This window comes from Panthera leo, chromosome D4, assembly GCF_018350215.1.
Source record: "Panthera leo isolate Ple1 chromosome D4, P.leo_Ple1_pat1.1, whole genome shotgun sequence".
Taxonomy (NCBI): domain Eukaryota; kingdom Metazoa; phylum Chordata; class Mammalia; order Carnivora; family Felidae; genus Panthera; species Panthera leo.
Window position 1 is genome coordinate 33,877,501 of NC_056691.1, and position 25,812 is coordinate 33,903,312.

At 36.0% G+C, this 25,812-nt stretch overlaps 1 protein-coding gene across 3 annotated transcripts in view; it reads right to left on the reverse strand.

Annotated features, from left to right (window-relative positions):
• The window catches only part of PTPRD (protein tyrosine phosphatase receptor type D), a 516,904-nt gene that overhangs the window by 192,501 nt on the left and 298,591 nt on the right, over nt 1-25,812 (reverse strand). For all 3 annotated transcript variants that reach the window (XM_042912355.1, XM_042912354.1, XM_042912356.1), the window contains exon 5: nt 1,958-2,146. In XM_042912355.1, the coding sequence (XP_042768289.1) occupies nt 1,958-2,146 (189 nt within the window). The remainder of the gene's footprint in view (nt 1-1,957; nt 2,147-25,812) is intronic.

Consider the following 25,812-nt stretch of genomic DNA (forward strand, 5'->3'; position numbering starts at 1 on the left):
AGATTAGAAAGAAGAAGCATTAGTACGAGAAGGAGGAGGCTAGGGCTGGGGAGAAGAATTAAATTAGATTTACAGAATTAAATAAGGTCTTAAAAGAAACTTGAATTACTATACTGGTAAAACAGGAATATATTAGATAGTATTATTAGATTATAAAAGCAAGTTGCATTATACCACAGAGGGCAAAGACCACAATAGGCAGCATTGCTTTTCTCAGAGAAACAACTGAGTTCATAGGTCTGGGGTCATATAGGATTAGAATTATATCTTATATGCCTCATATTCTTAAAAAAAAAACCCAAAAAACTAAACGATACTTTTTAAAGACATAGTTTAGGAAAAATCCTGGCTAATCTGTTTAAGTATATATATAGGTACGCATATATATATACTGTTATAGGAAATACTAATGACTAACTGGAAACAAACACTGTTGATTGAATATCTTATGCTACTCACTATGCTACATTTGTGTGATATAACTTGTGTATTATTTTATTTTTGTACACAGTGTTCTTACAATAACGGATCTGTGGATGTGTGCATGTGCGCGCCACTACCGAGATCTGGTGTCTACACTGACAGTTAGTAAAATGCATGCCATGCATTTTATTAATAATAAAATAATAATAATAATAATATTCTGGATATGGAAATTAGTGAGGGTGAAGTGCGCTTCAGAACTAAGCACTTACCAATAGATTCTGGAGATTTAAATACGGAGAGAAGAAAGACAGCATAAAAATATTATTATATTCCTTATAATTTGGTACAAATTTTTCAGAGTTAAAGCTTTATATACTAAATCATCTATGTTACATGTGAATAATTAATTCTTTATTTACAATAACAGAATGCTAATCTACACAATTCTGCTGACAACAAGCAAAAAAGGCAGTTAACAAGACGCTTTAACATCACAGGACAGGTCAAAAGCTGAGAATTCTGGGAAGACAGGCAGTTAAACAACTTAGAATTCTATATCAATATAACTCCCAACGTCAAAGTAAACAGCTTATTACTACATGTCCCGGTGAAATTGCCTAGGGACAGGCTCTAAAACTTAAGAAATTTAGAATTATCTCTATCTTTAATCTAAAGAGAGCAAAGGGATGAACTTGGGATGGGGGTGGGAGAGGGAGAAAAGGGCAGCCAGGGGAAAGAGGAGGAAGCAGCAAAAGCTGGAGTCTACACCAAAAGCAGACTTCTGTAGATCCAGTCACTGGAGGGTTCAAAACTCTTTAGTGTGGGCGCACACTACTGTGGCTTATGTGTAGAAAATGCTCACTCACAAGAATATAACAATAATATTAATAAAAATCCCCTCCTTGCATTGGTATTTTGTAAAGGACTTCCGAAAAAATACATCTGGTTACTCATGAGATAACATTTCTGTCATTTATGTATTAGTGAAAAGAAAGCAGATGTGACCAAACTTAACTAAACTTTGGTACTTTGATGAGTTCAAATGCATAAGAGACAGGGAAAACACACTTTAATAAAATTGAATCATTTTGGTGTTTAATATGAATATTTTGGTTTTTAATGGATACAACCATTGGAGCTCCTTGCAAGTTCTGAATGAAGTCCAATGTTGAAATAAATTTGTTTCAAAAGAAAACAGAGAGAGAAGAAAGAAAGAGGAGAAAATGGATCCATCAAATACTGCAGAAAAGCAGTAAATTAAAAAAAAATCATCAAAAATACAGTCACAGCAGTGAGCAATGTGGATTAAACAGAAGCTGCAAAACACACAGAGAGAAAGACAGACTCTGAAACAGGCTATGACATCACAAACATGGACAACACATTAAATAACAGAGAAAGAGAAGAGGGAGAAAAATCAATACCTAAAAATTAAAATTAAATCAAATCAAATTAAAATTAAAATAAAGAGAAAGAAAGCTAAAAAAAAAAAATTCTCTAAGAGTTAGTAGAAACAGTAACAAGACCCTACCTGATCGTAATTGCTTAATACGGCCATTGTTGTTGCTTGTGTCGACGGGCAGGAAATCTTTAAACCAAGTTATTTCTGGATCCGGATTCCCACTGGCTGCACAAAGCATGGTGGCAGTGCGTGTACGCTCAACCACCTTCAACTGTGGGCCCATGTCAATGGTAGGGAAGCCCCTGGGAATTTGATCCTCTGCAAGACAAAAGGTGATACAAACATGTCAATAAGTCAGATGCCCAAAATTCAAGAGCTATTGTCCATTAATCTTTCCCCTTGCCTTATTTGGCATTTGTTGAGAAGCTAACACAAACCAGGCAGCATTGCATTATTAGATTAGGATACAGTCACAATGTTGTTCCTGGCCAGGAGAATGCACAGTCTATGTAAGAGACCAATACTCTAACAAAGAGCTCAGATACATGTGATAAAGTACATGATGAAAAACCACATCTAGTTCTAGGATCGTGGGGGAAGAAGAAATTATAGAATGTGTGCTGGAGGAGGTCAGTGAGGTCAGCTTCAAATGAGACTCTGAAATGGGCATTAAGAACAAGTGGAATTGGCCAGAAAGATGGGAACATCACGAGTATAAGCACTTAGGGAACTTTCTGTTGAGGGAAACCGATGGGGTCCAGTAGAGCTCTTTTGGAGAGCATCTGGGGAATAAGCAGATTAGCTGGATTAAGTTACCTCATTTCTAATCTGCTGTTTTTCTTGTGATTTTTAAGTAAAACTCTGTATTTTTTCATAAGGGTCAACTTCAACCTGAATGAATTTCTTTTTCTTTCTCTCTCTCTCTCTCTTTTTTTTTTTTTTTTTTGAATGAATTTCTTTGTAGGGAGTTTCCATTAATCTGAAAATTGTCTGAAAAAGACTCCCTTACAAAAGAAGAAAAGAAACTCAGAAAAAGCAACACAAAAGTGTATATTCCTCAGAGTAAGAAAGTATTTTCCTCCATTCCAAAGGCCTATACCATTTTCAGTCATTAAGAGTTCAAATTCCTAAATTTTGAATCCTCAACTCATCCAAAGTTCACTTCTCCCTATCCTATATCAAAATTGTCCCAGATCTTGGATCTTGAGAAGTTAAATTCCTCTTAAATCCCCCAAGCATGATGATCCACACTAATAACTTACATTACCAGTTCTTCCAGCCAGCATTAGAAAGGTATATTCTATCTTGAAGAAATTTTTAATTTGAAGGAATTTTAGTTATATATGTGATTATTATCCAAATTAGAACTTAGCAGTTTGTTTGAAAACCACTATAAAATAGTTTGAGTTCTCACTGGGTCTGGGATTAATTTAATCAACTGTCCCTCATGATCTTTGATAATTTTCATGAGCCATCAATTCCAAAATTACTCAAAAGCGCAAACACCAGTGAGAAAAAAAGTTAGAAATCATCAAATAGGGCATCTCACTTCTCCTAGGATGTCACCTGCAATTTATGGTATGATCCTATGAGTATTGCTGAAGTCTGCATTATAATTTCTAGGAAAAAGGCTCTATTTTGATGCTTCTGCTGTGTTGTCAGTCAAATATATGTGTCCTCTACTGCCTCCCCTCTATCATTACATGATAAATTTAGTCTCCTAAATTTAGCTAGCAAAATCCTTTTAAATCAGGCCCCATTTTTCTCAATCTCTCATGGATGATATCCCCCATAGCAAAGTTTCTTCTGTTCACACTGTAACTCTTACCATTTTCTAGACAAATCATGTACAATAAGTACTCTGGGTCTCTGGAAAGCCATGCAGCCAAAATCACCTTCTTTATAATAAAAACCCTCTCAAATATATGTAATATTTTCCTCCTCAGAGCTATTGTAGCAGTGAATAACTAAAATCCATTTTCTTGTATTTATTATTATGAGTTTATCTCCCTACACTGTGAGTTCCTCCAGATCTCATTTATATCCAAATCCCTTGTCATCAAACTAGTCTGTATTATCAGACTTTTCAGAGAACCTCCAATGATTCCCAAGCCTAAATAAGAATATAACCTAGTGGTTAAAAAAAAGAAAAGAAAAGGAAAGGGAAAAGAAAAGAAAAGAAAAGAAAAGAAAAGAAAAGAAAAGAAAAGAAAGAAATATGTTTTTCTACTATATATAGTAGGAAACTACTTCTGGTAGAGACTTGATCAGAGAAATAGTTCAGGACTACAGAGAGAGATTTTGAATGTGATTAGTGAACAAATGTCAAACTATTATCAAAGAATAAAGCACACAATAAGGGGAAGGTTTCTCTCAACAAGTCCAGATTGTTATAAGAGAAACTGGGGAGGCAAACAGAACAGGCAGGTATGGACCCTAGCTCTTCTGCAGGAAGATTATGAAAGACCAATAGACGTTGCTAAGGCAAGTTGGGCTTGACATCTAAATTCACTAGAGAATATTTACCTGTCCCACCAGCTAGTTACAGCTGGAGACAAAAAAAAAGTTATAAAAACAATTCACTACCATGAGTTACATTTTACTTAGGTTGAAAGATTCTTTCGAGGAAGCAGGAATACATCCTGTTTATGTGAATGCTCACACATCATCAGCCAAGCAGAAGGCCTTTAGAGGACAAAAGTCAGAAACAATAGTTAAGGATGAAATTTCAAGATGGTTTTTCAGAGCTCCAAGGGAAAGTTAAAAATTACAAATGGAATAGAGCATTTTGCAAATTAGGCTAATTTTGATAATGTACTCCAAATGAATTTCATCAGTCTGTTCTTTGTGTCTTTAAGTTTCGTCAATATGATATATTTCTACCTATAGCATTGTTCTAATATTACTTGAAAAAAAAAAAGCAGATAGATCAATAGCCATTGTATTACACACATCATATTAAACATCTCTCTTGGTGTCTAGTGACCCAAAATGCTTCAAAGCATTTTACCTGGAGTGCTCCAAAGTCAACAACACTGGCTTAGTTACCTAGAAATGAGTTTCTTAAAAAGCTCTTAGATTTTGTTATCTTTTCCATATTTAACACTACGAACTTAGGTTCATAAAAACTCACCTTGAGATTCCTGAGCTGTTTCTCTATTTCTCAGGGCATTGTATCTACCCCCAGGCATTTAAATACTAGTTACATTAGCATGCATTAACATTGACCCACTAGCCATTACTTTTCTTCTACACGTTCATCTCTGAAGAACCACACCACTATTCAGTATCAAGTGGCAAGTGTCAAAGACTTAAGATTGTTGAGCCACTTACTGAAGGCTCTTACTAAAGAAATCTAGAATTAATAACCATTTATAAGAAATTAAATCCTCACCTTAGGGAGAGCTGACAAAATTGACTTGTGCCCTATCAAAAGCAGTCTAATACATTTGCATGACCTTTCTTTTCCTTCTTGGCTCATAAAGAACACTCCAGAGCCCCCTTTTCATATACACAAGTGCACAACAAAGATAATCTTTCTTGCATACTAATCGGACAGAGGATGTAAAGAGTGCTCCTTTCCTATTTTTAATAAGGGTAATTAAATTCTATCCATCCCCCACCTTTGCACAGAATCTCTTTTGAATGTACTTTCTTCATTAATTTTTCATGAGAAACATCACAATGTAACAGATTCAAATAGCCAGAGCTCTTATATGTTGACAGTTGTGGCTTGTTTCCAATTTGACTGTCAGGTATTTGGCAATAAAACTCAGTATTCAACATAAAACGAACTGTAGAAATAATGAAATTTCTAATTGGAATGCTTATCTCAGTGGGTGTAGTTTAGAAGATGTTAATTGCTTTTTTTTTCACCTTCTACATTTATTAGTGATTTATATAAAATTGCTTTGGCCATTTGATAACATCAACTTTGACAACTCATCAAATGTGTAGTACCAGGAACTTGGGGGAAAATCAATATATTTTATATCTTAACCACATAAACTTTTACAGAAAAAAAAAGCAGCTATCAAAAATTAACAAATCGTCAATATGTTAGCAGCTTTAAACTTTTACATGAGGTGAAAAGAAAAACATTTTGTCCTATTCATTAATGTGTTCATTAAGCTTTAAAGTGCCTTACTTATCACTGTTCCATATTAATATTCAATCATGCAGAATTAGCTACTAATTCATCAACAATTTAAATCAGACTTGACCTTCACAAAGCCATTTGGTCTGTCATTTTGAGAGGCCATTAAAGGGCAGATTACTACATACTTGTGCTTAGTGAATCATAGAAGTTAGACATATTTTGTTTGGAATGGCAGCTATAATAGACCTGGAAATACAGCATATTCGTTGAATCCGTTTGGTATCATAATGAAATATGCGGATATGAAACTTACAGTTCCATTAAGGAAAGGGAAACATGAACATCAGCGCTGTTTAGAATTAACTTCCCATTTCTCCAGAACTTGTGTTAATAACCCCTGACATACCCAGGACTTGAAAGGAATGTATAGGGAAATAGTCTGACATGGTTTTGTAAGGAGTCATGCTTTAGGTATCTGTGAACGATCAGATACAAGCTTTTGCATAATTTGCTCAGTTAAACTACTTTCATTGTTCATCCATAAATAATTTTAATGATTTTTTTTAGTTGCGCTCTAATTCCACAAACACTGAACCTCTTGTATTTGTTAGGAAACCACACAATTAAATTGCCTACTAAAGCCATAGCGTCCATCCAAGGTGGCCAAAGCAGTTCTTCTTGCCTATTCTTGCTGGGACATGAATGAATGCAAACATACAGGTGTTCTGACTCTGGTCCCAATTGATTAAAGAAGTTTTCAGTGAAAGACTATTTGCCGCGGTGCTACATTTCCAATTTATCACATCAATTACATCAACAATATGCCTTTACAAAAGCACTATTAAGAGATTTGGCAAGTATACTCAATCATTTAAATATTATGGATGATGTAGAGGTTTTGATGAGAAAGGTAGTGTAATAAAGCAAAATCAGAAACTTTAGTAAGAGATAAGTAGATTATTATTTTTTTTTTTCTTAGAGAACTCAACCTCCTGAATCACTTTTCTGAGTACCAAACAATTCATAGTGGCTCCTTTTAAAAAATCTCTCAACTGGTGTTATCTATCAATCCCTTAATAAGTCAATGAGTAAGCTTGAACTCATAAGCTCATGGAGGGCAGGGCTTTGTGATATTTCCTTTGTAACCAAGACAGTGTACAAGAAATATTTGCAAGTACATACGTTTAGGGAATCTCGACAAACATCTCAGCACTCACTCATGTGGCATCTCTGAATTCCTATCGGGTTTATTTCATATCATTCATTTAACCAGTAAATCATTCTTTGTTTTGTGGCTATATGCTTGGCCTCCGCAATTTGGTTCTACATCTAAGAGACATACAACTTTCTTATAACTTCTATTTTTTACAGTGTCTTAAGTAGTATGAGGCTTCCAGACTCACAAAAATAGTCTTTAAGGGCTATTTTTATAGTCATAAATTTTATTTCATTAGCAAACAATCTTCGTTGGTTAAGATGCACAAGTCATGCTTGGTTCCTTTTACAATTTGGTGCAGTTACTGCACTGGGAACACACATTTCAGTTCCTGCTATCTAATTCTATAGAAAGGCTCTCTTCATACACTACTTGTAAGTTCCTACAAGTCAAAATGCCAATCATGTAACAAAAAAAAATACATGTAAACATAATGAAACTCAAAAGAACCCACAGAATATGGTACCAAAACTCTGTTATGTCATCTTTAGAAAAATGAAATTATTGATGTTCAAGCTAATGGTAAAACCCAAGTGAATCATTCAGTTGTATGTTGGGGCAAACACTCAGGTCATGGTTCACTCACAAGAGCAAAGATTTCTCAATGGCTATGTATCTTAAATTTTAAGTGTGTTCACAGTGTAATCTTCTACAAGCTCTAAAGTTTTGTTTTTGTTTTGAAGTATGAAGGGATTAAGGAAAGATTTCATTAACAAAAGAAAGGCCAAATGTTAGATGGATCATATTTGGAATATTTTCTTAGTGGTAGACCCTTTACATATATTGCAAGGCATCTCCACCTGTTAAAGAAACAGTACTAATCTGTGCCACACAAAGTATGTTTTTATACTTAGGAAAAAGTGAAAATTATTTTGAAAAGTTGAAATATGGTGGTGGTCAGGTGGTCACATAACAAAATGTTTTCCTATTTATGAAAACTGCATTAAATTAAAAGAAAAAAGAGCTTTTGAACTATCAGTTTGAAGAATCTACTACTGAGCAGGCAATAGATGGTATAATTCATTCTATAGATATTTATTAAATGTCTCTGTTGTGCCAATTGTGGGCCAGGCACTGGGTATGAAGAAATCTAGAGAACCTTTATATTGTTGTGATTTAATTAAATCTGCAGAATAATTAGGTTCTTTGGGAGTGAGAATAGTACCCAGCTCATAGATGGGAGGACTGAATGAGATAATGCAATAAATGTGGCTAGCACTGCCTGGCACTGGTGTCTGGCATTTTGTAAAATATTAGCATATCTACACTTACTCAATCCCAAGATCCTATGATAGACTTACAGAACAGAGGCATGTGACTCCAAGTCTTGATATAACAAAAGCTGCAGCAATAAATTGTAAATGGGGAATATTCTATGCAAATCATAACAAAAAAACCCACAAGGATTATCTAAACATGCAAGTGACTTTATTTATTTTTTATGTTTATTTTATTTTTGAGAGAAAGAGACAGAGTGAGAGCGGGGCAGGGGCAGAGAGAGAGGAAGACACAGAATCCAAAGATTCAGGCTCCAGGCTCTGAGTTGTCAGCACTGACCCCAACGCAGGGCTCAAACCCACAAACCACAAGATCATGACCTGCACCCAAGGCAGGGGCTTAACCGACTGAGCCACAGAGGCACCCTGACATGCAAGTGAATTTAGAAAGCAATATCTGCAATCAAGTAACTTTTTCAAAGCTCATAAAAACCCTCATTTCTCTCTTTGAACAAGGCTTTACGTTCTTTGATTAATCAACAGCAGAAATAAAACAAATCCATATTGTCATATGATGTTCCCAAAAATGAACTAAAACAATAGCTCTAAATATTTGAGACAGAAAAGCTTTGCTATGAATGACAGAAAACACTGAAACCATCCGAGCCTTATTAAGGTTCCCTGAGATAGGCAAAGGTGGTATCATAATTACAATCTTCTGTAGACACAAAACAAAGACTCAGCAAAATTACTGTTCCAGATCACACATAGAGCAAAAATAAAAGAAAAGCTTTTAACTCTAGATTTGGCATATTTGTACTTCAGCATGCTTCCTCTATGCCAATAGGTGTTCATTGAATATTCATCAAAAACAGTGATAGAACTCTTTATCAAAGTCAACCTATAATGGAAGGCACAACAAAAATGATTTGAATAGTTGCTTATTTTTAATTTTTTTTTCAAGCAGAAAGGACTAAAGTTCCATGGAATGTAATGATAATTTTAAAAAAAGTTCTACATTTAAAAAAATCTTTTGATATATATTAATTGGCTTCTCATTGGTTTAGCATTGCTTCCAGATAGAGACAAATATTTGCCATGTATGCTAGCCAATCAAATGTGCAGGAGAAATGGAAGAGTGTGAAAAGGATGATAAATATCAAATAATTTTCTCTAGAGAGCTCAAATTCAGCACTGTGCCCATGTCGTTAACCCTTCTGTAATTTCTATTTAATTATCTAAGAAGGGTTATAAATGTTAGAACTTTTGTTCCGAGCAGATGCCAAAAGACAGGACACTAGACATCAGTAGACCCAACATATCAACTCTATGACCTTAGGCCACACAGCGGTCTCCCTGTAAGACGGGAGCCAATAATGACCACCCCAAATATCTTTGTCTGGGAGAGGAGACAGATCAGGGTCTCTGGCTAGCACCTGGAGGGTTACTGGTTAGAGTATTTGCTACTTTGTTGAACAGCAAATGAGTTTTCAAGTCATTATCTTTCAGAATAAACCATGGTATCAGGCTACAAACAAGAACCATTTCTTTCCAGAATACAGTCCCTGAAAATGGAGAAAAAACATTTATTATTCTTTTCTTAAAGAAAACAATGTAAATAAAGCTTTTATTTTCACCATTCCAGATGCAGCAGAGTATAATTTGTACTGTTTTGACATCATGACTGTATTATTCAAAATCAATCTTCCTGCAAGTGTATTGAATAAGGGACTGAAAACAGAAAACTCCAAAGAAAAGAAGTAAAAGCTAAATCAACGTTTTCCAGCAAAGTTGGACTCCTGGGCCATTATCAAAATGATATTCATATGAATGAAATTGAAAAAAATTATATAAATAAAGTAGTTTCTAATTATAAGTTAAAGGCTACTCTAAGAAAGAAGTTATCTAAAGTAGGACAAAACTGCCAGTTAATAAATGATAACCAAATGGAATATTTAATAAATATAAGATCTGGCCTCCAAAAGTAATTATGAACAAGATATGATGAATATTTAGTCCAAGATCCTCTTTGCAAGTTATTATGTACAGATGGTATGCTTGTCTTAATAAAGCTATTAAATCAATCGGAGAAGCTTTTATTTCAGAGTGGATTTAGGTATCTCTTAAGGGCGCTTACGGGGCACTAGAATCTCCAAAGATTTCTCATAGAATGATGCCATGAAAGAATAGAAAATTGGACACTGATCAGCTGACAGGAGCTTTATTAGCAGCTACTAAATATTCAGCATACTAACCAACTACCCACAGAGCATCTCAGAGCAAAGCTCCATTTTCTGAAATATTCTTCACATGTTGAGGATGTTGTAAGGCATTCTTGGCAGAGATAAAGCAAACTTATTTAGAAGTAATGTATGCAATTATCCTACAAATCACAAAGCAATAGTCTACATAGCAGAACACAAACCCAGTTGGTTTATATTATTTGTATAAATGTGGTAGCTACAATTTCACGTGGCTTTAAGTCAGTTATTAGTTATTTGTGTTTGGGTTTAGCAAATGATCACACTTTTTGTGATCCAAAATTAGAGGCATTCATGGGGATATAGAAGTATCCTCTCCTACTTAAAAACATTATTAATTCTTGGATGTTTAAACAAATATTTAGGAATCAGGATGATGCTTTTATTCCCTTCCCTGGAGTGCAAGTCTCATCAAAATAACAAAATCTAATGCCCATCTACTTTCACAAATCTCACTGCTTTCCATTATTTTTAATAATAAGCTGGTGTCAAGATCAAAAGTTTTTGCCATAGTTTGAATGATAAAATAAGTAACATTTTTACATAAATTTCTATATAAGTCATAATATCAGTTTTTTTAAGAAAAGAAAGGCAAAAATGCACAATGAAGCTGAAGTATAATATTTTAATTACTGTGTTTTTAGAAAGAGAGACACAAAGACAGAAATAATAAACATGGAAAGGGATCTGGGTTTGGCTCCTTCCTCCATTAATTGCCAGCTTTGTAAAAGTCAAAAATTCTAATGAGCTCAAATCCAACAATGCCCCAAAAAAGATTAACCCTGGCTGTTCCACTGTATTGTGGTGAATGTAACTGTAAATAAAAATTTTAAGCTATCAATTGTATAAAAAGGAAAACGAGAATAAGCTATGTGTGGACTGGCAGTGAAGGCATTGGTGTGAACTCATGTTTTTAAAAACATACACACCGATATAAAAATGAATACAATTGTAAATGAGTGTGCATGCACACATACATTCACTCCTTATATACACTTACTAAACACATCTTCCCTATCTGTGTGAGTCCAGAGAGGTGAGAAGCAGCAATACCTAATAGCAATGGCCACACATAGCATCTAGAGCTTGCATCAGATTCTCTAAATATGACTGTCTAGTAAAAGGAAGCAGAGCTCCTTGAAGAAATCACTGATTACATTCAGTACTGGGAGAAGAAAAAAGTACAAGCCATACTTAAAATATCTGTTATGTACGCAAGTGCTCGAAGAATGACAAAGACATGTTGAAAAGGCAAAGATGCCAGCTTGATGGGGCTCTCACTAGCCCAATGTGGGACAATTTGAACATCAAAGTACATATACAAATTATAATATATTGAATAAAATAAAAAGGCATGAGTCCATACTGATATAAATGAATAAATAGAAAAGTTTCAGGAGGAATTACATATTTGCATAGTCCCAAGGTAACCCCTCACTGGCATTTATTGAATAGAAAGGAGAGTAACTTTAAAATTGAGAAGACTCACAAAAACAACCTTAAGAGAATGAAGTTGACACAGATAATGAAACAGATCAAAATCATGTGTCGAGAAAAACATATCACTTCCATGATATTTGTTAATAGATTAAATGTTTGTATCCCCTGCCCTGCCCCCCCCCCATTCATTTTTAATCTTAACGTCCAATGTGATGGTATTTGCAGGTGTGACTTTTGGGAAGTGATTAGCGCATGAGGATGGAACCCTTATGAATGGGATTAGTGGCCTCGTGAAAGAGATGCCAGTGAGAGCCCTTGCCACTTCCACCTTAGGACACATATTCAAAAGATGACCCTCTGTGAACCAGAAAGTGGGCTCCAACAAGACACCAAACTGCCAGCAACTTGATCTTGGACTTCCCAGCCTCTAGAACTATGAGAAATAAATTTCTGATTATATGCCACCCAGTTTATGGCATTTGGTTATAGCAGCTTGAACATAGTAAGACAGTATTATTGCCAAAGATTCATAATCTAAATATGATCAAAGCAAGCATCAGCAAACCCCAAATGAGAACATTTTATGAGATAACAAATTTGTTATCTTCAAAGCTATCAAGATCACGAATGTCACAGGAAAACTTGAGTAACTCTTTCAGATTGACGATTAAGGGCAAAGTGTAATTCTGAACTGGAGTCTTTGACGACAATCAGAGCAATTTGCAGAGGACACGTGGTAACTCCCAGATGGGAGAACTGCCAAAATGTAATGTGAAGGCTGCATGGGCATGCTGCATCAATATTTACCTCCTGGTTCTGATGGTTGCATTGTACTCAAGTAGGAGAATGCCCTTGTTTGGAGACATACAGATATTTGAGGGTGATAAGGATGCTGTCATTAATTTAATCTCAAATATAGGAAAAGTTCTTTGTATTGTAATATCCAGTTGTTTTTTTTTTTTTACTAAGACTGGGATTGTTTCAAAATTCTAAAATTATATAAAAGTAAATTATTATATTATCATAAATAAATGAAATTTTACAAATCTTTAAATTATCTCATTAACATCTCAGTTGTACTAGAGTTACTCCCAGGGCTTCTGAATAGCTGCATGTACTCAAACACTTTTGTCCCAACTCTGAAGAATCTTCCTAAATACACATTCATTTGAGGTCCTCTTGAACACGAAAACTAGGTAACTGACATTCCAGCTGTTACCAATTTTATACCAATGACGATAATACCAGAAAATCATTAGGACTTGAAATACATAAATTCCTATAAAATTAAGACTTACAAAATTCAATTCTCAATGCTGAACAGTGAACAAATTTGAGTGATAATTCCAGAGCAAGGCAAGTTCATGACAAGAAAATGCAGAGATATCAATACTGTAAAAAATTTGTCAGATTTTCTTTACAGAAGTAAAAATGTGAAGTGGATAGGCCTTTATTAATTTTCTCTGAAATCATCTGAGAAAGGTTAAGATAGAAGGTGAACTCTGCTTCCTTTTAACCAAAAGAGCATCCACTTAACATCCCGGTGTCTCAGAATTCCAAGTGTCGTTTCTCAAGCCAGACTTTTGAAATATTTTCAGAGAAATTTACCTCCCCTCAGCTCTTCACAGTTCTTCCCCTCGATCTACAACACAGTAAACAAAACAAAACAAACAAACAAACAAACAAAAAAACCTTGCCATTCTGGGGTCTTTAATCATTGAGAGAAGTGGGCAATAGCACCAAACACAGAAATAAAGTGATTCAGATATGTCTAAGTTTTTTGGAAGAGAACATTTCACTATTTTACTCCTCAGTAGCATTGCTCATAGTTTTAAAGGCAAACTGTGGTAGGTATTTGTTCTATTTGAAGGGAGAAGATAGATTGAGAAAACAGGTAAAGACAGTTTTCTTCAGGGAATACCTTGGAAAATAAAAAGATCAAATCTTAAATCAAATATCATATATAAAATGTTTCACTGCAAAGAATGAAAACTACATGACCACACAAAGAAACCTTTAAAGGTAACGTATGTTTTAAGAATGTATTATATATCTATGGAGGATACTTTCCCCTATATGCAAATAATTTTCTGTTTATATGCCAAAAGTGAGCTTCAATTTAACACCAAAGAATTACCAAATGGGACTAGTTTATATTTGTCTGTTTATGAGACTTTTTCTTAAGTCTTTGGAATCACAAGTTACCGATGTATAGAAACTACCCAAATCAATTTATAAGTATAATTTTTTAAAATTTTTGAATATTCCTCCCTCTTTACATAAACTTACTAAGTAAAACAATACCACATTTAAATGTAAACATAGGATAGAAATTTATTCAGTACCTTTTGATATATTAATAATATTAATGTGCTACTTAACAGGAAGTCAGACATTTAGAAAATAACAGAAGAAAAACTACCAACAATGACCAAAATCGTCACCAAAAATTACATGAATAAAACCCATATCCTCTGCTGCCAGAAGAGGTACCAGTCCTCCATATATAAAATTCCAAAGGCTCTTCTTCAGTACTAGGTTAAGCTCAGCAAATGACAAAAAGTGTTTTAGGCAACCCCGAGGGAATTACATGAAGAACTGTGGTCTTTTTTCTAAAAACATATAGAAGGTAAAGGAAAGTTTTAGTGATAGAGGTAAGTGTGTGGGCACTTAAGTGACTACGTACTTGTGTGTTAGGAGGGTAAGCTGCATATCCAATTTCCATATGAAAAATATCCTTTGAACTACAGTGTAAAAAATGCACTGGACAGGGAAAAAGAAGAAAGTATGTAGGAAGGCCAATTAGGTGAGATAAGGGCAAACTTATACCAAGTAAGTAGTGGGGGAGATGGGAAGTGAAGAGATTTGAGATTTTTTTTTTCAGCTTTATTGACAATGCCTAACTGATGCATTTATTTGTCATGTAATGGGCAAATAAAATTGTAGGATATTTAAAGTGTACATTGTGGTGACTTGATATGTGCAGATATTGTGATAGTTGAGAATAATTGGAAGGTCAGTTTTACATGGCTCAGTGGTATTTTGAAGATGGGGAATCAGGGAGAATTATCAGGAATGCTTGTCTACAAACGTGATGGATTCAATAATATATTGCTAGGATGTCCTCCCGTTAGGGAATAAAGTCACCTATCCGAGGCACCTATGTAATAGATGATGTGTACCCCTGCAGGCTGGAGTCTGTCTTTTCCTCACCAGCGTAGCTGCCCCAGAATGGAGCACAGCACCAAGCACAAATTATCTGGAAATGAATACTGATCCATATTTACTTTCAGGAACTGGCAGAGGGGGCTGGTAAATATACCCTTTGCTTCCTTTGTGCTTTGTCTCAGAGGGAAGGCAGAACAGACTGGCTCTACCTATACCAAATGAGCTCAGTATTCTCACTGTGGATGTGTCAGGTAATTCCTGGGCACCGGTCTAGAATGGTATGGATCCCACGGATTTGCATCAATTCTCCCCACCAACAGCTAATTCCTTCAATCTGAAGACAGCTGGGTATGTCAGGGTATTTTCTCTCTAGCCAGAGAAGAAATTCAGTAAATATCAAAGTATCACAGTGAGTGGCCTCCTGAATAAGAGAAAATAATCTGAGTTACACTCCTATGAAGACAAGCCATTTCGAATTTCCTTAAAGATAAGTCATGGCTGTTACATTTTAATATGCTACATGCCAATTAAATAGGTACAAGTTTCCAATGCCAAGATACTCAGTAGCAATACAATAAACCTTTTCCTTAACATCCTGAAAACAACTCAAAGTTGTTCATTTGCATTTAGTTACAATAGAGTGACATATTGTTACAAATTTAGAAAACATACAATCTCTAATTCTTAACAAAGTGACAGCAACTTGACAAGTGAAAAAGTCATCTCAGCCTTGAATTCACTGGCATAGAAAGCCCACATATACCTCTGTTCTTCCCACAGCACAAGTGGATGGTTTTTATGTTTACAGCAAGATTAATGCTGCTTCAATTGCTCAATGATGATGGCTATGAGACTGCTGAGTAAATAATCTGCATTCACTAAAGGAAGTAAGAACTTGTATTTCAGTCACTGATCCCTAAAATAACTAAAGCTATTTAAGTGTTTATTGTTATAAAGATAAAATAATATGCCATACAGCTTTGTAAAATATACATGACAGGTTTCATGGGCCAATTATAATCAAATGGGCACATTCTATAGTTTCTGAGGAATTAACTCAGAAAAACATAAAATATAATCAAGAATGTTTACCCAGTGGGAAAAAGACACTTCCAATTTAGTTTTTTCTAATGGCTATCATATCCCCCCAACCCCCAGCCCCCCAACCCCCAGCCCCCCACCACCATGACCATCTTCTCCTCCCCAGTGCTGATGAACTGGATATGAAGGCCCATAGACTTCCATTGACTGAAAAGCTATTGGGTACATCATATGAATTCAGTTGTTTGAATCATGACAGATCTGCTTCTTGGCTAATGCAGCTAAGTCACACAATAAAGCCAATCTCTCCAGCCTCATCCCCATTCCTCCCCTTGTTTCCCCCCTCCCTCCCTCCCTTCTTCCCTGGTAATTTTCAAGTGACTCTTAGGTATATGTCCTCCTCCTAAAGCCTAAGCTACTTTCCTAAAATATGGCAAGTAGGGTTCTAGGAAAACAAAACAAAACAAAATAAAACAAAACCTTCCTAGGATATCAGTTTTCCTGGTGTGTTTTAATATGATAGAGATTTTAATAATAATAATAATAATAATAATAATAATAATAATATAGAGATTTAGGAATATTCTAGCTATAATATAATAGTTTTGAAATACTTATCTCCTCAGTTGTAAGTAAAAAAGTTGTAGAAGGTGTAAGGCTAAATTGGTTCACCCTTTCTCCTCTTTCATTCCTAGACATAATTTCTTTCTTCATATTTTGGATGCATTTCCTGGCAGGGAGGACAATATTTATCTTAATACTTATATTCCACCCCATGTCAAGGAGACTACTGTTTGTTCAGACACACAGTGACACATTTCTGATCATTTAACTTTTAGTTATTCTGTTCAACCCACGGTGGATTTCATCAGGGGTACCAGCTACTCCAGGACCCCACTACGGTAATGAGAAGAACTATTTCCTTTTGGGTTACTCATCAAAAGGTAGGTATTAAATAGAAAATGTCTCACTAAAATTATTTATAAATTATAGAACATGAGATAATTCTGAGAGGAACTAGACCACTCCAATAAAATATATAATACTAGATCCTAGAACAGAGTCAACTATAATAGATTTTATCACTGATTTTCAGAAAATAGCTATGCAGATCAACTAAAGTCAAAGCCATGCTTTTTGGTAGATGACCTGAAGTGTTTAACTGTTTTCAATGACAGAATCTATAAAGACGTTACCTCATTCTGTTACCAAAGTTCATGTATTACAACTGATCAATCACAGTTAAATGTTCTCACTGTGTTTTCCAGAAGCCTTTTGTTTTAAATGTAATGAATGAGATGGATTCTTACTTTTAACCTCTTAATAGTTTTTCAGGTTCTCATTATTATATTCATACTTGATGGCATACATTGGTAGTTCCTTAATTTCTTAACAATCCTGTTTGAGAGGAGATCTGACCTATTTCATGCAAATTCAAGCTGAAATTATGGATGCTCACCTGGCCCTCCTCCATGTAGAGGGTGCTGCTCTATCCAAGCACACAGATCTATGCTCCTTTTTTTAAAATTTTATTTCTTTAATGTTTATTTACTTTGTTTATTTTTTATTTTTTAATGTTTATTTAGTTTTGAGAGAGAGATGGTGTGAGCGGGGAAGGGAAAGAGAGAGAAGGAGACACAGAACGTGAAGCAGGGTCCAGGCTCTGTGAGCTGTCAACACAGAGCCCGATGTGGGGCTCGAACCCACGAACTGTGAGATCATGACTTGAGCCAGAGTTGGACACCCAACCGACTGAGCCACCCAGGTGACCCAATGTTTATTTATTTTTGAGAGAAAGAGCACAAGCAGGGGAGGGGCAGAGAGACAGGGAGACTCAGAACGTGAAGCAGGCTCCAGGCTCTGAGCTGTCAGCACAGAGCTTGATGCAGGGCTCAAATTCATGAACTGTGAGATCATGACTTGAGCCAAACTCAGAGGCTTAACGAACTGGGCCACTCAGGAGCCCCTATGGTCCTTAGTTTTCTTAAGGAAATGTGCAAACTTGCCCTTAACACAGATCATTGTCGAAATTTAAAACTCTCCTTAACCAAACACCCGGTTTTGCTTTAATCTATACTTACCAGGGATCTCAACTTCAAACTGATGGATAAAACCTATCACAACTTGGCTAGTGAAGCAGTAAGTATGGATAATTAGCTGAAATAATGCAAGCTCACACATTCCTTCACATAACATAAAAATGATCCTTTGATTAGCTAGAGGATCAGAGACTGGAATACCAAGACTATTTTCTGTTGTTTGCTAGTAAACAAGTTTTACTGGCTTGTCTTTAGGTATAATTCCCCAGGTTACACTGAGGAACCTGAAGAAGCAGTAGGTCCTATGAAGGTGGAGAGAGTTAAACATGTATAGATGCAGAGGATGTTCTTTACAACATGACAGTGTCTTTTTTCTGAAGAACTGTGGGAGAAATATTTTCCCCCTGGATTCAGTCTCAGGACTAGTTGTGATTTTTCTGAAGAACTGAATTACTTCTATTAGAGATACTGTGCATAGGGCTGTTCTTTATCACAACAGAGCTCTTCAGGGACTTAGAGCTAAACTATTGTTTACTTCCAGCACAGACACAGAAGCCCCCTAGTGTGGGCTGTGTGTTCCAAACGTACTGCTCCAAAACCACCACATTTTATCTCATCACAGGGAACATTCTTCTGTAAATTAAACTTATATCCCTTTGAAGCAAGGTTATAATAGATGGAAACAAACACTATAAATCCAATCTTTCAAAAAATATGACCAAAAGAGATGATGTCCAACATGTCAAAAGACATCCAAACAAATGAGTCGATATTGTCTACAACAGTCTATGAGAAATATTCAAGTTACCTGCAGTTACCATAAACCAAATCCAAATTCATCAAAGTGAGCTTATGAGAGTATGGTGTAAAACCTTTGACTTGATGAACACTAACTCAAAGAAAGAAATTAAGAAAGAAGAGATGTTAGGAAGGGATAAAGTGACTTTAGTATTTTATTTTTATTGAAGGTAAATCACTTCAATGAAAATATTCATTCCACAAGAAAGTTGAATGAATATATCTACTGAAGACATGCAATACATTCACATGTTTTTTATATAAAGCACATTCTTAAATTATCTGCAGAAAATTATATTCACATTTAGCAAACATTAGGTGGCAGGCACCTTTTGTTCAATGTAGCAAATATGTGTGGAACACCTCTCTGATTTACCACATGAAACAGTGTTTGACACTTGAGGGCTCCTAGAGCAGTTTCTCAAAAATCTTAAAATATAATGGTGGAAACACGCATGTAAATGGAAAGGAATATGTGAAAGAATAAATTGTTAAGGGAGCACAAATGGGTGAGTAATGGATTTTGCTGGGGATCACAGAAGCCAGCCTAACAGCATGAATAGAATTTTGATAAACAGGAATGTACTCAGAGCCTTTGAGGGACAGGAAAATGATCAATGTACAGAGATTAAGTAGGTGGTAGATTCAGGGTGAGCGTGGCTACTGCTTGGGTGCATTTGTTTGGGGATAGATTTAGGAATACCATGTGGCAAAGCATGTTGAAGCATGATGCAGGGATGGTCAGCTGGTTCCAACAGTGAGAACCTGGGAGGGTTGTAGACTTCACTTGGCAGGTAGCACAGAGCTGAGTCATTTTTAACACAGAAATAAGAGGAAACAGTTCACATTCCAAAACACAATCTTTGTCAAGGGAGTTTAGTGGTGGGGGACAAAGAGCAAGAACAGTTAGAAAGTTGCCGTATTCCCTTTAATGCAAGTTGTTTGGATGCAACTCCTGGAAAGAGAAAGGAACAGATGAATTAGCTACACAATGAAAGAATGTTCCACAGGTTTAGGAGTATTCATTTTATTTAAGGGGAACTGTGGTAAAAGTATGTCTCAAGTCTAGTTTCTCAGTTCTTTGGTGAACAGCAGGTGGCTGAGCAGGGATGGATGCTACCAAATACAAGAGGCGCAGGAAGATATAGGAAAGCTCAAGATTTGAAATACACTTTTGAATGTCAGTCATATGCAAGTAAAAGTTGGAATCATATGAACGGGTGAGATGACCCAGGGAAGAAGTTACAGTGAGAGGAGTATGGGAATTACCATATTTAAGGGGCTCTGCATGATGAAATAACTTCCTTTAGAAACTCTGATGTGTTGTATATGTATTTTACTCATTATATCTTGTGGAATACTTTTCTATGCTGTGTCTGTATATCAAGTACTCTGTTGACAAATTCTTTAGGTTACTTTTCTCATAGAGTAGTATCTTTGTTTATCCTATTACATAACAACAAATGTGATGGGTATGTACACTTTTCAAGAGTCATAGACTTTAGATCTATGTAGACATAAGTAAAAACATATGTGAATATTTACCTCGTAAGAAGGGGCATATGAGAAAACAATACAAACTTTGAGAGAAAAGATGAAGTAAAACAAAATAAATGAGAAATAGCCCCCTCCAAAGAAAATTATTTAAATAGAGTATAAAATTACTCAAATTGTATATTAATTTAAAAAAAAAACAAAACAAAACAACAACAACAAAAAACAACACTCTAATGTTAACTTAGGATATCAAGCCAACTTTTTTTAATCATTCCAAAAGAAGGAAGATGCTATTATTAACTCTTGAGTCAAGCCATGTAATCATCTAAAGTAGATGCCAATGTTTCTTTTTTTTTTTTAATTTTTTTTAACGTTTATTTATTTTTGAGACAGAGAGAGACAGAGCATAAACGGGGGAGGGTCAGAGAGAGGGAGACAGAGAATCTGAAACAGGCTCCAGGCTCCTAGCTGACAGCACAGAGCCCGACGCGGGGCTCGAACTCACAGACCGCGAGATCATGACCTGAGCCGAAGTCGGCCGCCCAACCGACTGAGCCACCCAGGCGCCCTGAAGATGCCAATGTTTCAAGCGCTTCTATTTAGTTTATCTATATTCTGATCTCCATTCATGTACTAATCCGAAACATCTGAAAGGAGAGTAAAAAGGGCCAGTCAAGTGAATGCAGGACTGCACTACTAATACAAACCTCATTGGACAACTTGAAGGGACCAAGCTCAGAGCAAAAAACCATAACAGGGAGACATTTAGAGTTGAGGGAAACAAACAGAAGGCCTGTCCACTTTTTCTTGTATTTCTAGGAATTCGAAAATTAAAGGTTCAATGTATGTTATGTTATTTAAAAAATTCACAATAGTTTTCTTTTCTTTTTTTTTTTTTTTTTTGGGAGTTCAACCAGATTCTCAAACCTTTTTATTTATTTATTTATTTTTCATGTCTGTTTTTTTTTTTTAATATATGAAATTTATTGTCAAATTGGTTTCCATACAACACCCAGTGCTCATCCCAAAAGGTGCCCTCCTCAATACCCATCACCCACCCTCCCCTCCCTCCCACCCCCCATCAACCCTCAGTTTGTTCTCAGTTTTTAAAAGTATCTTATGCTTTAGCTCTATCCCACTCTAACCTCTTTTTTTTCTTTTTTTCTTCCCCTCCCCCATGGGTTTCTGTTAAGTTTCTCAGGATCCACATAAGAGTGAAACCATATGGTATCTGTCTTTCTCTATATGGCTTATTTCACTTAGCATCACACTCTCCAGTTCCATCCATGTTGCTACAAAAGGCCATATTTCATTTTCTCCTTGCCATGTAGTATTCCATTGTGTATATAAACCACAATTTCTTTATCCATTCATCAGTTGATGGACATTTAGGCTCTTTCCATAATTTGGCTATTGTTGAGAGTGCTGCTATAAACATTGGGGTACAAGTGCCCCTATGCATCAGCGCTCCTGTATCCCTTGGGTAAATTCCTAGCAGTGCTATTGCTGGGTAATAGGGTGGGTCTATTTTTAATTTTCTGAGGAACACTGCTCACTGCTTTCCAGAGCGGCTGCACCAATTTGCATTCCCACCAACAGTGCAAGAGGGTTCTCATTTCTCCACATCCTCTCCAGCATCTATAGTCTCCTGATTTCTTCATTTTGGCCACTCTGACTGGCGTGAGGTGATATCTGAGTGTGGTTTTGATTTGTATTTCCCTGATAAGGAGCGACGTTGAACATCTTTTCATGTGCCTGTTGGCCATCCGGATGTCTTCTTTAGAGAAGTGTCTATTCATGTTTTCTGCCCATTTCTTCACTGGGTTATTTGTTTTTCGGGTGTGGAGTTTGGTGAGCTCTTTATAGATTTTGGATACTAGCCCTTTGTCCGATATGTCATTTGCAAATATCTTTTCCCATTCCGTTGGTTGCCTTTTAGTTTTGTTGGTTGTTTCCTTTGCTGTGCAGAAGCTTTTTATCTTCATAAGGTCCCAGTAATTCACTTTTGCTTTTAATTCCCTTGCCTTTGGGGATGTGCCGAGTAAGAGATTGCTACGGCTGAGGTCAGAGAGGTCTTTTCCTGCTTTCTCCTCTAAGGTTTTGATGGTTTCCTGTCTCACATTCAGGTCCTTTATCCATTTTGAGTTTATTTTTGTGAATGGTGTGAGAAAGTGGTCTAGTTTCAACCTTCTGCATGTTGCTGTCCAGTTCTCCCAGCACCATTTGTTAAAGAGACTGTCTTTTTTCCATTGGATGTTCTTTCCTGCTTTGTCAAAGATGAGTTGGCCATACGTTTGTGGGTCTAGTTCTGGGGTTTCTATTCTATTCCATTGGTCTATGTGTCTGTTTTTGTGCCAATACCATGCTGTCTTGATGATTACAGCTTTGTAGTACAGGCTAAAGTCTGGGATTGTGATGCCTCCTGCTTTGGTCTTCTTCTTCAAAATGACTTTGGGTATTCGGGGCCTTTTGTGGTTCCATATGAATTTTAGGATTGCTTGTTCTAGTTTTGAGAAGAATGCTGGTGCAATTTTGATTGGGATTGCATTGAATGTGTAGATAGCTTTGGGTAGTATTGACATTTTGACAATATTTATTCTTCCAATCCATGAGCAGGGAATGTCTTTCCATTTCTTTATATCTTCTTCAATTTCCTTCATAAGCTTTCTATAGTTTTCAGCATACAGATCTTTTACATCTTTGGTTAGATTTATTCCTAGGTATTTTATGCTTCTTGGTGCAATTGTGAATGGGATCAGTTTCTTTATTTGTCTTTCTGTTGCTTCATTGTTAGTGTATAAGAATGCAACTGATTTCTGTACATTGATTTTGTATCCTGCGACTTTGCTGAATTCATGTATCAGTTCTAGCAGACTTTTGGTGGAGTCTATCGGATTTTCCATGTATAATATCATGTCATCTGCAAAAAGCGAAAGCTTGACTTCATCTTTGCCAATTTTGATGCCTTTGATTTATTTTTGTCGTCTGATTGCTGATGCTAGAACTTTCAGCACTATGTTAAACAACAGCGGTGAGAGTGGACATCCCTGTCATGTTCCTGATCTCAGGGAAAAAGCTCTCAGTTTTTCCCCATTGAGGATGATGTTAGCTGTGGGCTTTTCATAAATGGCTTTTATGATCTTTAAGTATGTTCCTTCTATCCCGACACTCTCAAGGGTTTTTATTAAGAAAGGGTGCTGGATTTTGTCAAAGGCCTTTTCTGCATCGATTGACAGGATCATATGGTTCTTCTCTTTTTTTTTTTATTAATGTGATGTATCACGTTGATTGATTTGCGAATGTTGAAGCAGCCCTGCATCCCAGGAATGAATCCCACTTGATCATGGTGAATAATTCTTTTTATATGCCGTTGAATTCGATTTGCTAGTATCTTATTGAGAATTTTTGCATCCATATTCATCAGGGATATTGGCCTGTAGTTCTCTTTTTTTACTGGGTCTCTGTCTGGTTTAGGAATCAAAGTAATACTGGCTTCATAGAATGAGTCTGGAAGTTTTCCTTCCCTTTCTATTTCTTGGAATAGCTTGAGAAGGATAGGTATTATCTCTGCTTTAAACGTCTGGTAGAACTCCCCTGGGAAGCCATCTGGTCCTGGACTCCTATTTGTTGGGAGATTTTTGATAACCAATTCAATTTCTTCGCTGGTTATGGGTCTGTTCAAGCTTTCTATTTTCTCCTGATTGAGTTTTGGAAGAGTGTGGGTGTTTAGGAATTTGTCCATTTCTTCCAGGTTGTCCAGTTTGTTGGCATATAATTGTTCATAGTGTTCCCTGATAATTGTTTGTATCTCTGAGGGATTGGTTGTAATAATCCCATTTTCATTCATGATTTTATCTATTTGGGTCATCTCCTTTTTCTTTTTGAGAAGCCTGGCTAGAGGTTTGTCAATTTTGTTTATTTTTTCAAAAAACCAACTCTTGGTTTTGTTGATCTGCTTTATAGGTTTTTTAGATTCTATATTGTTTATTTCTGCTCTGATCTTTATTATTTCTCTTCTTCTGCTGGGTTTAGGCTGCCTTTGCTGTTCTGCTTCTATTTCCTTTAGGTGTGCTGTTACATTTTGTATTTGGGATTTTTCTTGTTTCTTGAGATAGGCCTGGATTGCAATGTATTTTCCTCTCAGGACTGCCTTCGCTGCGTCCCAAAGCGTTTGGATTGTTGTATTTTCATTTTCGTTTGTTTCCATATATGTTTTAATTTCTTCTCTAATTGCCTGGTTGACCCACTCATTCGTTAGTAGGGTGTTCTTTAACCTCCATGCTTTTGGAGGTTTTCCAGACTTTTTCCTGTGGTTGATTTCAAGCTTCATAGCATTGTGGTCTGAAAGTATGCATGTTATAATTTCAATTCTTGTAAACTTATGAAGGGCTGTTTTGTGACCCAGTATATGATCTATCTTGGAGAATGTTCCATGTGCACTTGAGAAGAAAGTATATTCTGTTGCTTTGGGATGCAGAGTTCTAAATATATCTGTCAAGTCCATCTGATCCAATGTATCATTCAGGGCCCTTGTTTCTTTATTGACTGTGTGTCTAGATGATCTATCCATTTCTGTAAGTGGGGTGTTAAAGTCCCCTGCAATTACCACATTCTTATCAATAAGGTTGCTTATGTTTATGAGTAATTGTTTTATATATTTGGGGGCTCCGGTATTTGGCACATAGACATTTATAATCGTTAGCTCTTCCTGATGGATAGACCCTGTGATTATTATATAATGCCCTTCTTCATCTCTTGTTACAGCTTTAATTTAAAGTCTAGTTTGTCTGATATAAGTATGGCTACTCCAGCTTTCTTTTGGCTTCCAGTAGCATGATAAATAGTTCTCCGTCCCCTCACTCTGAATCTAAAGGTGTCCTCAGATCTAAAATGAGTCTCTTGTAGACAGCAAATAGATGGGTCTTGTTTTTTTATCCATTCTGATACCCTATGTCTTTTCGTTGGAGCATTTAGTCCATTTACATTCAGTGTTATTATAGAAAGATACAGGTTTAGAGTCATTGTGATGTCTGTATGTTTTATGCTTGTAGTGATGTCTCTGGTACTTTGTCTCACAGGATCCCCCTTAGGATCTCTTGTAGGGCTGGTTTAGTGGTGACAAATTCCTTCAGTTTTTGTTTGTTTGGGAAGACCTTTATCTCTCCTTCTATTCTAAATGACAGACTTGCTGGATAAAGGATTCTCGGC